This window comes from Patella vulgata, chromosome 3 (assembly GCF_932274485.2).
Source record: "Patella vulgata chromosome 3, xgPatVulg1.2, whole genome shotgun sequence".
Taxonomy (NCBI): Eukaryota; Metazoa; Mollusca; class Gastropoda; family Patellidae; genus Patella; species Patella vulgata.
Window position 1 is genome coordinate 11,146,604 of NC_065881.2, and position 11,924 is coordinate 11,158,527.

The following is an 11,924-nucleotide window of genomic DNA, read 5'->3' on the forward strand; positions in this document are numbered from 1 at the left end:
TTCTAATTTCACGATATTGTTAATCATTATGACGAATAAACTGAATGTTCATAGGATCGGAATTACGTCGACGTTTCTGGAATATAAATAATCCTAAAGCTCCAAGAACAATGCCAGGTAGCAGCATACCGAAAGCTATTCCTATCATCGCACCTGTAATAAAAAGAAAAACATGGTTTTAGTAACCACGGAAGGTTTAAAGATACATTATGAGAGATTAGATAAAGAGCTGGCAGTTCTCACTATAATAGTTAAAACCTAGATAATGTAAAGGGAATTTGCTGAAAATTGACCCACTCTGAACCGAGAATTTAGGCACATTTAGCTCTTGCATAATGTATGTTTAAGTTAGGATAAATTTTATTCGTAAACAGTGCGGTTACGACGAGTAATCTTTATCCGTAAACACCATGGTTACGAGCTAACCTTTATTCGTAAAGACTGAGGTTACGAGCTAACTTTTATTTGTAATCACCGTGGTTACGACGAGTAATCGTTACCGTAATCACCGTGGTTACGACGAGTAATCTTTATCCATAATCACCGTGGTTACGACGAGTAATTTTTATCCGTAATCACCGTGGAAACGACGAGTAATCTTTATTCATAAACACTGTGGTTACCAAGTAACCTCTATTCGTAAACACTTTGGTTACGAGGTAGCCTCTATTCGTAAATATTGTGGTTACGAGGTAATCTTCATTTGCTAATGTCGTTTCAAGGAAATCTTTATTCGCAAACAAACGGTTACGAGGTAATCTGTATTCGTAAACACCTTGGTTACGAGTAATGTTTATTCGTAAACACTGCGGTTACGAGGTATTCTTTATTTGAAAACACTTTAGTTACTTGTTAATTGTTAATCCGTATTCGTAACCACGCCGAGATCCCATCATTAAGTCGTTCGGATGGGTCGAAAGCCGAGATCCCAGCGTTGAGTCGTTCGTATGTGACGAAAGCAGAGATCCAAGCGTTGAGTAGTTCGGATGGTTCGAAAGCCGAGATCCCAGCGTTGAGTCGATCGAATGGTTCGAAAGCCGAGATCCAAGAGTTGAGTAGTTCGGATGCGACGAAAGCGGAGATCCGGCGTTGAGTCGTTCAGATGGGCCGAAAGCCGAGATCCCAGCGTTGAGTAGTTCAGATGGGCCGAAAGCCGAGATCCCAGCGTTGAGTAGTTCGAATGGTACGAAAGCCGAGATCCCAGCGTTGAGTTGTTCGGGTGGTACGAAAGTCGAGATATGTCGAGACCCCACCCATTGTTGAGTAGTTCGGATGGTACGAAAGCCGAGATCCCAGCGTTGAGTTGTTCGGGTGGTACGAAAGTCGAGATATGTCGAGACCCCACCCATTGTTGAGTCGTTCGGATGTGACGAAAGCCGAGATCCCAGCGTTGAGTCGTTCGGATGTGACGAAAGCCGAGATCCCAGCGTTGAGTAGTTCGGATGATCCGAAATCTCAGATCCTGTGTATACACTTAACAACAAGTTAAAGATCCCCTGACAGTTGGAAATCAAATCAAGGATCAGCTGTAATGCCACTGTCATGGCAAAATGTCTCTCATGGCTCAATGCATAGTGGATGCCTGGCTTCATTACCCGGGGGGGGGGGGGTAAGAAACAATTGATCTGATTTAGAAAAATAAGATATATCATTTATCCGATTCGTATGAATTACACGGACTATTTTCAACATCACCTTAAAAGTTACTCACCAGTGTTGTCAGTGGATGTATTACTTTTACAAAGTTGATTGCCCGGATTAGTATTATTATTATTATTATTATTATTATTATTGTTTGGTTTAGCAGCGGTTACTCCTGTAAATATAGAAACATACCAATAACATTTATCTTGAAAATATAGGTTTTCAATCTTTAGACATTCTGATTAAAAAACAGATCCTATTTCGTTTCGTTTTTGATAGTTCAAAATTTTGCGTTACTTGTCTTTACTACACCAGTATCTGGAAGTGTTGTTATATAACCCGCATTCTTGCTGATTTGAGGGATTAGCCAATGAAACAGTTTTTGAACTGTGGGTAACCAGCTAGAAACATTAAGGCTGGTTGGTTAATCAAATGTCATATGTCATAGGGCCAAAAGCCACTCGTATGACCCCTGACCCGACCTTCCACTACAACCGGTCAAATCTTCATGTAGTAGAGGCCATCAAAAGTATAAAAAAACGAAACGAAATATAGATCTGTATTTTAATCAAATTGGTCTTTAGGCTACTGGTCGAAAAACAACTGTGTTGTCTTGAACACACTATGCAAATTTTATTCTCCTATAGTTTGACCGAAGGGTAGACAGACAACTCGGACCATGGACCACTCCAACCAAAAGACCAGTCGGACCAGTTGATATACCTCTCGAATCAAGACCACTCGAACCAATATTTTGCTCTACTGATTCACTTCATAATTAAAATAAAACACTGATCAATATATTGTTATTTATTTATTTATTATTTAAACATGTCATAAACGTATACGCCCACACGGCCGAGATTAGCTATAGTTCAACGATATAATAAAGTAGCCTCGTATTAATGATAAGGCCAGCTCCATTTTTCGTTATAGGTCAGGATATGTAAACAGGGTTAGCGCTAATCACAACCCTAACCCTGGACCTGGACCTAGCCCCAATGCTTACCCTAACCCTAACCTACAATCTCGCCAACAATCACGTGTCCTAACCTTATTTACATCTCAACGACCTTGACAAAAATTGTGCTGGCCTTAACAAATAGATTTAGTCCGTATTAATTGGATAAGTTTATGTTCTTTGGGTGAAAGGAAATAATGACAATCAACACGCAGTCCTGATTATCGATGATTAACAACTCAAATTTTGCCTCAAGCACCAAAGAACCACAACTTACTTGTATAGACATCACAGACATCTGCTTCAGTCCGATATCCAATAGAAACACCAGTAGATAGACGACATTGTGTCACGTTACCACAATATTCAAACGTATTACACATAATCCCTGTTTGATCAACACAAACCTTCGCACAATCTGATGACGAAGCTGCATTTATGATGATGTCATTGTTACCTTTCACCAGACGACCACCAGTGTCGCGAAAATCAAAGATATAGTTTCCTGCCAAAATAAAATTTGATGACTTTTGTAACAGCTCTTCAAGAAATACTCAAGTTAAAATGCGGAAAATAATATTATATCACAGAAATTAATAATTAGTATAAAATTTAGGCCATGGCGTGACATTCTAAAACTAACAATCGCTAGGCAATGCATTAAGAAAAGTAACAAATCACCATTTTATTTGCGGAGATTGGAAATCAAAGTCTTAGAAAGGAAATAATTAACTCTAGGAGTTAATGCCTGAGTATTAATGCAAAAAATGGTAGGTCTATAGAAAACGGGATTATTCACCGACAATGGTTGACAAGCAAATGAACCGCGTGTCTTAGGAAATGGACCCTGACGTCTATTCATCTTGTATCTCTTGGAGCCACCCGGTGGGATCGAGAGTTGATTATGATCTTGTCATGTTAATAAATGTCTAATTAATAATTTATATAACATTTAAGGCCCAAAGAAAGGCTAGCAATTGCCAGATTTAGCCCTTGAATAGTGCCGCTATAAAGTTATTCATATCCGGCATTGTAATCATATCTTGTAATTCCCCGGTTGTACGTGACAAGCAGTAGGGTCGCCTGTCCAACATCGTGGGTTTTCTACAGGTGCTCCGGTTTCCTCCCACTGCTAAAGACCCCAACGCGCCAGCGAATTATTGAAATAAAATTCAACGTATTTTTAAAATGCTACATGCATTAATAACGAAATTAAGTTTGCCAGGTGAAACTTAAAGGCACCCAATCGTAGCCAAAAACAAACACAATTTAGAAACTATTTGTGCTTACTTGAATAATGATCACAAGTTGAACTGGTTGTCACGGTTTTACCGGCATCTAAAATGTGTGTTTTTCGTAAACGACAAGATGGTAGATCACCGCGGCAGAAATCAAACGATTCACAGTTAAACGAATGTTCTTTTGAACAAGCACCAGAACAGTCTTCTGAATTAACTATTTTAGGCAAGACTTTATCAGCTTGTGTCGACAATACCTCACCTTTGTATTGTTGATATTCTTTTAGATATTGTCCTGTGGAAAAATAATCACAAAATAATTCTTTAAAGACATAATAAGACTTCTTTAATGTATCGAAGACCAAACAGGACAATATTAATGATTTTGGTTTCTTCATTCCATTTTTTACATATTATATATATCAAATATTGTCCCATTTCGTTTTCCATACCACTGTAGTGAAATTGTCAATTGCCACCACTTTAAGGAACATAAGTAAGATTCATTAGCATGAGGGCGACGTTTCCTTACAACCCTCTAATGTAGTGAAATGTGTATTTTCCACCGTAGCACGAAATATGAGAAAAACCCATTAACTCTTTCAATTCTTTTGATTCAACTAAAGTAATACTGGCCTATAAATTTAGCGTTCTAATGAGTCGGTTACGGGAACGGAACCGTTTATATAAATATCCGTCCCGGGTAGCATTACGGATCCTTGTGTCGTTTGTGTGTTTGATAGCAAAGATCTTATACTGCTCGTAATGTCATTGTGTGTTTTCTTAAACTCAAATTGATCGTGTCAATACTATAACATACTGGCCATTGAACAAATATACTATAATATACTATCCAGAGAACAAATATACTACAACATACTGTCCATGGACTAATGTAATATAACAAACTGTCCATATAACAAATATACTGTAATATAATGTCCATAGAACAAATATACTATAATATACTGTCCATAGAACAAATATACTATAACATACCGTCCTTGGAACATATATACTATAACATATTGTTCTTAGAACAAATTTATTATAATATGCTATCCATAGAACAAATATAACATGACATATTGTGCATAGAACAAATATACTATAATATACTGTCCGTAGAACTAATATGATATAACAAACTGTCCATAGAATAAATTATACTATAACATACTGTCCATAGAACAAAATATAAAATATTGCCCATAGAACATATATACTATAATATACTGTCCATAGAATAAAAATATACTGTAACACATTGTCCATATAACAAATATACTGTAACACATTGTCCATAGAACAAATATACTGTAACACATTGTCCATAACAAATATATTATGAAACATGTTGCATAGAACATCGAACATCGAGGAATTTCTCTTATAAATTATATCATACTTACTGTTATACATATCACAAAATGAGTTTTTTGTCAATAAATCTGGGCGTTGATCTGGATGAATTCTACTCAAAGAACAATCGCCCGTTGTGTAGCAATATTCAAACGATTGACAATCAAAACGATCTTCAGTGGCACAAAAGGTGGCGCAGTCATCCACAGCAGTATTAGAAAAAGTCGTGTCATATTTAGTAAGTACAGTATTATTTCCAAAGACAGTGAACTGTTGTAGAAAGGCACCTGGAAATCAAACGAAATGGGGGTTTAAAACCCTGCTGTTCTTCAGTGACTTGGCTAATGAAGACGAGCATACGCCATACAGTGTACGATGTGTCCTGCATCACTGACAATGGAAACCAAGCCGGAAAATTCGAGAAACTTTCTTAGCAAATAAAAATGTACTCTACTTCGATTTTCTACGGTGGCTGATTTAGGACATACAAACAAAATATTAATAATATCTCGAGCGATCGAGACACTAAGTCGAGCGCTCGACAAATGAATATCTTTATTCTGCAAGAGTATCATTAAATAATGCACAAAATTATACAACATAAAACATAGGTTGAGACTTGTGCGATTGTATTATCTCAAGCGCTCGAGCACCCCACTTATTATCTCAATCGCTCGACTTAGTATCTCGAGCGCTCGAGATATATATTTTTTTTTGCATGTCCTAAATCCGCCATCGTAATATTGAGTAATTTTAGTGAAATATTTTTTTGTGTGATTTGTGTGAAGAGAATTGAACGTATATTAAAGTGGCGATGAGAATGTTATATCAATAATAACATAAAAATTGTAGACTATTGAGATGTTTCTGATTGGTCATCATTGACCAAGTACAGTGAAATCCCTCTATTAAGACCAGCTGTGGGACTGTCTAGATATGGTCTTAATAGTGAGGTGACCTCATTACTGAGTGAGTATGTTTGAGGCAATTTGAATGAAAAACAGACACAGTGTTAGGTAAATTATATAGACATGTACATGTATTGTTTTTACAAAAATATATTTTCCATTCATACTTTATATTTTAGCATTGGTGGATAAAGACTGGAGACTCAGAGTCGAAACGTTGCCCAGTATAATCTAACTTCAGTATCAACTGGTGTATATCAACCTGCCATCAGTATCAACTGGTGTATATCAACCTACCTTCAGTATCAGCAGATGTATATCAACCCACCTTCAGTATCAACTGGTGTATATCAACCTACCTTCAGTATCAACTGGTGTATATCAACCTACCTTCAGTATCAACTGGTGTATGTCAACGTACCTTCAGTATCAAACCTCGGCACTATCTGGTGTATATCAACCTACCTTCAGTACCAACTGGTGTATATCAACGTATCGTCGGTATCAACCGTTGTGTATAAACCTTCATTCAGTACCAACTGGTGTATATCAACCTCAGTACCAACCTTCAGTATCAACTGGTGTATATCAACATAACCTTCCTTCAGTATCATCTGGTGTATATCAACCTACCTTCAGTATCAACTAGTGTATATCAACTTACCATCATTATCAACTGGTGCATATCAACTTACTTTCAGTATCAATAGGTGTGTATCAACCTACCTTCAGTATCAACTAGTGTATATCAACCTACCCTCGGTATCAACTGACCAACCTGCCCTCGGTATCAAGTGGTGTATATTAACCTACCTTCAGTATCAACTGGTGATACAGCTTGGTTGATATCATCTCTTATATTAGATGCGACATATACAAACGGCTGTAATTAGATAAAATGATAACCATAAGTTCGTTTTGACCCTTGAACCCATCTTCCTGAAGCAATGGTCGGATGAATCCCTCTGAGTGGTATTAGAAGTAATCAAACGAAAAACTGAGAGGAGTCCACAATATGAGCAGGCCTTTGCGATAGTGTGATGAACTGACCATCCCATAAGAGAACCAGGACTATTTGGGCTGCACTATTCACCGCCTGCCTTTTGAAGCTACCCTTCACGAGAGGTCGACATCTACCGGCACTTGTTTAAACTATTGTGTTTAGTTTTAAAAAAAGATAAAAACAGACTACTGTCTGATTCATCGTAAATTTTAAACGGATTTCTTCGATTATGAACAAACTACTCAACTTTGGTTATTATAAACTTACCTGTGTGTTTGTAATGAACTCCCGTTCGATAAAATCCATTGCACAACTAATTATCACAACGATGAGAACAATTTCTCTCTTGAAAAATTTGAAAATTTACTTGTAATTTCGACTGAGTCGATGTCAACAATGTCTTCGTGACGTATTGGTCGAATCCAATATACCTGTTGCGGGGGTTGGTTAACATTGAAAGATAGTTTGACAGCGCGATCATTTTGATCGTATATGGGTTTGGGCGACGAAAAATATCAATTGAAGGCAATTACATAGGAGATTTATATGGAAACCATTGATCGCCAGTCTATCAAATTTTCTTCACAATTAAAATATCACTGATTGCACGGATACTCGTAAAAATAAAGTCATGAATAAACTATAAATATCCTATCTTCTTCATGTTATAAATAATTTAACAAGGATCATGAAGCTTACCTCCGAATTCTCTGAGTGTATTTTTAATTTTATACGCATTCTTTCGATCGAATAATAACCGCTTCAGTAACATCTTTAAGCGTGTTGCGGCAGCCCTCAGCGTGTCTATTGCCGTATTGGGTGCCCGGGTGGGTATATAATGCTACTAAGCCCGTATGACCCCGTAAGAAGCGGAACATTAATTCTCGATTCGACAGTTTTGACCGAAGTCTGATAAAGCCCGTAAAACGAATGTATAGTTGTGTTTGTGCGGCATGCGTGTTCAAAAGTAAATAATCCCATCCGAGTCGCTAATCAAATAATTAGAACAAAATATTTCAAAAAGTAAAGCTATAAAATTTGCAGAGATTTTACTAGAATGTAAAAGACGGTAACTAAATACAGGAATGCGGGTAGTTATGTGTGCGAACGCTCAAACTCAATGCCAATTGTCGTAGGTATCCAGACCACTCGGACCAAAGACTACTCGGACTAAGACCAGTCGGACCAAAACAAGACCAGTCGGACCAATTAAATTATATTATAAGGCTAGACAATATGCTATTTATTTATTATTAAATCACAATACAAAGAAGCAAATAATTCTTATACGGAATTCTTATATTTAGAGTTGTTTGGTTCAATTTTGTGTACGTAAATAAATCAACGATTAGTTTTAAATTAATTAATAATGGTGCCAAAAAAAAATATCAATCTAATTTTTCTTTACTCTTGCAATGAGACTCGGTATGTCCAGACTTTTGACAGTTTCTACATATACGGGTATACTGTTCTTGTCTGATAGCCTAATTTTACTTTTTCCACATTCGCGGTATCCCCAGTGGTTTCATTCCGTTCTACCCCACTAACCCCTGGGTTACTATATATGGGGGGGGGGGGGGAGGTGGAGACACGTTTTCAAGTTATCCGCCCTTGATGCGTTAATATAAACAGCACATAATAATACGAAGACCGGACGTTTATATGCCCCTTTTTAAACGTGACTACAAGTGTGGTTCTCGATATTTTGCGATTTGGAATACAATTATCAATTTATTCAAACAACACGTTATTATTAGTTCGAGTAGTCATATTAAAACACACACAATTATCAATTTATTCAAATAACACTTTATTATTGGTTCGAGTAGTCATATTTAAATAAACACAATTATCAATTTATTAAAATAACACTTTATTATTGGTTCGAGTAATTATATTAAAACAAACGCAATTATCAATTTATTAAAACAACATTTTATTATTGGTCCGAGTCGTCTTTCTGTTGGGTCCGAGTCTTTTTGTATGGTCCGAGTAGTCTATTTGTTTGGGCTGAGTGGTCTATCACTTGGTCCGACTGGTCTTGGACCGAGTGATCTTTGGTCCGAGTGGTCATGGATTCTTGTCGTAATTGTACTTGAATTTCCTATGCTGTCACCCCTAATACGAAATGATATCTTCCGCAGAGTGACGTAACCATCTTCCACATTGGTATTTTTCTCTGGGGAAAAGTTTGTGATATTTCAATTTTTCAAGAGAGAACTTGTTTTCATCGTTGTGATAATTAGTTGTGCAATGGATTTTATCGAACGGGAGTTCATTACAAACACACAGGTAAGTTTATAATAACCAACGTTAAGTAGTTTGTTCATAATCGAAGAAATCCGTTTAAAATTTACGATGAATCAGACAGTAGACTGATTCTAGTCATGTTATCGTAAGACCAAGTAATACTTACATCTCCAGCCACCTGGGGTACAGTTATCTTAATTAATTTTTTATAAACCAGATCTTTTAATACCGAGAAGGCATGCTCCATTGGAATAACTGGTCCAGTACTATTAACTAACCCTGAAACAAACTAGCTTATTTAAAGGCACCAGTCATGCAGTGTATAGGTCGAAATATTGCTCGGGCAGTTCTTCTTCGAATTCTATCTGCTAAGGATTCCTTTATGTGCTCGACAATGGATATATAGGACACTCGCCCCATCCAAATTATTAAACGATTTTCCTACCCCCCCACCCCCTTCTGAACATCAGCAACAATGGGTTACCATGCTGGAAAACACCAAGATGGAACACAGGATCTGCTTAGCGAACCCATGGACATCTAATCCATTCGGCACCGATTATCCTTGACAGCCCTCCATCCACCAGCCCTCCCCTCACCAGACCTGCTGCAGCAACATGTAGAGACCAGGCTGGAAACACCAGGGTCGAACCCGAAACCTCCTGGTTAGTGATCCAGTGCCAAATACACCCTGACCCACTGTGGACTACAAGACTTACTTGAATAATGTTGACAATTCTCAGTATTTGAGGAAGGGACAGTAGTGGCATGGTCAGTATAGAGAAGACATCTACCGGATTGGATACATACATCAAAACCATTACATAATATAGTCATAGAGTTGATACACTGTGCCGCACAGTCAGATGAAACTTGGATATTTTTAATCTCCACATCAGCCTTTTCTACGGGTATCGTGCCACGGACCATTATAAAATAAACTACAGAGAAGGAAATGAAATTAAATGGGGTTTAACATCCTATTATCCTGACCGGGATAATCAAGACGGGCATATTCCACACAGTGTACTATTGGGGGAAGTTTGCCCGGACAGCGGTATTACACCCTACTCTTATATCGAATTCCAATTGCCAAGGGATCTTTTTACATGCACACCAATGTTTACACGGGATCTAGGTTTTTCGTCCCTTGCCATGCCCTCTGTTCTATATCACTGACAAGAGTGAACCACACCGGAAAATCTGGATGAACGTTCTCGGTCTAATGCATGATAGAACACCCGACCTACAGGTTACAGAGAAATAAAAACAAACAAATATTTTCTATATAATGCTGAAGCTGATGAAGAGAGAGAGAGAGTTTAACGTCCGCTTGAACCAGCTAGTCATTTCGGGACATAACATAAGGTGCTATTTTCTTTCAATAATTTGCGTGTAGCGGTATTTTAGAGAGAGAGCTTACGATTTAACGCACACGCGTTAAACTATTCGGTCCGCCCCCCCCCCCTATCGCATAGATATTTTAATGGCATTAACTCGTACTTACATGCATAATAGGGATTTCCCAGTAGAGTAGCAGTTAAAAATACCGTGTTCAGACCATAATCTATTTCTAATTCAGAATATCGGAGTGGTGATATACCAGTATTAGAAGCTAAGGCCAATACAGCTTCTCGTTTAAATAAATATTGTCCTAGTTCCAGGTAGGGATGGAAAGGCTCTACAACGATAAATATCAAAGCATTCATACCCATAACAAAAATATCAAAGGATCATTGTAACATGCTTAAGGATGAACCTTGCGTTTTGATTGGTCAATTAGACACTGTCGATTGGACAATAACACCCCTCTGTTCTAGTAATTTCTGTAAAATAGCATGTTACAATGTCGATAAACACTTCCTGTTTCGCATTTAGAGGGGTGTTATTGTCCAATAGACATGTCCTGAGATTTTACATTAGAACCCGCGACGCTAACGCGTCTTAGGCTCTATTGATCTTAGGAAGTGTTTATCTCCTAAATATCAATTACAAAATTATCAGGGGCCGGTTGCTCAAAGCTCCGTTAACGTTTAACGACTCGTTAACATGGAGTTTGTGGATCGTTGTCTTTAACAGAGAAAAAGTCTGTGGCTGGAAGCCCCGTTAACTTTAACATGTCGTTAACTTGCCGTTATATTTAACGGAGGTGTTGGGCTCCGTTATCTATATTAGTTGACTGTCAGTCGCAATATTCCCTTAGCAAAAAGTCATAGATTACCAGTATAATTTTCTATAGAACATTCTAGGGGGCTGAGCGATGTGGAGCTACTCCATTTTCTATCGGATAAAATTCTATAGTATTCTACAGAATTTTGGAGGCCTGTATGAAATAAAAGCCCCTAAATATTCTAAAGTTTCTGTAGTGTAAATCCCATAATTTTTCCTACAGATTTATGCTAAAATTTCTATAGTTTTTTTTTATAGTGTTTTCTGTAGTAAATTCTAAAGTTTATCATTTTGTCTTTAATCAAGTTTTGTGAACAGACTGAACAGTTGTCCCACTGTCTTCAGTTTCTTGTTAATATACTAACTTCTATGAAGTTGTTATACATGTA

The 11,924-nt window shown here is 37.4% G+C and overlaps 1 protein-coding gene across 1 annotated transcript; it reads right to left on the reverse strand.

Moving 5' to 3' along the window:
- LOC126815586 (uncharacterized) lies at positions 1-10,280 on the reverse strand. The gene is made up of 8 exons (XM_050541300.2): positions 10,086-10,280; positions 9,533-9,645; positions 6,927-6,996; positions 5,256-5,492; positions 3,896-4,138; positions 2,883-3,110; positions 1,712-1,816; positions 1-153 (listed from the first exon to the last, which is right to left on the reverse strand). The coding sequence occupies exons 1-8, from the start codon at positions 10,201-10,203 to the stop codon at positions 20-22; spliced, it is 1,248 nt and encodes a 415-aa protein (XP_050397257.2). The 5' UTR covers positions 10,204-10,280; the 3' UTR covers positions 1-19.
- Between the last annotated feature and the right edge of the window lie 1,644 nt (positions 10,281-11,924).

Excerpts from the sequence above, each read along its gene's own strand:
- LOC126815586 (XM_050541300.2), bottom strand. The coding sequence starts at position 10,203 with ATGACTATATTATGTAATGGTTTTGATGTATGTATCCAATCCGGTAGA. Across the intron at positions 4,139-5,255 it reads ATTTTGTGATATGTATAACA|GACAATATCTAAAAGAATAT; the intron begins GTAAGTATGATA and ends ATTTTTCCACAG. Across the intron at positions 3,111-3,895 it reads AACTTGTGATCATTATTCAA|GAAACTATATCTTTGATTTT; the intron begins GTAAGCACAAAT and ends TTATTTTGGCAG.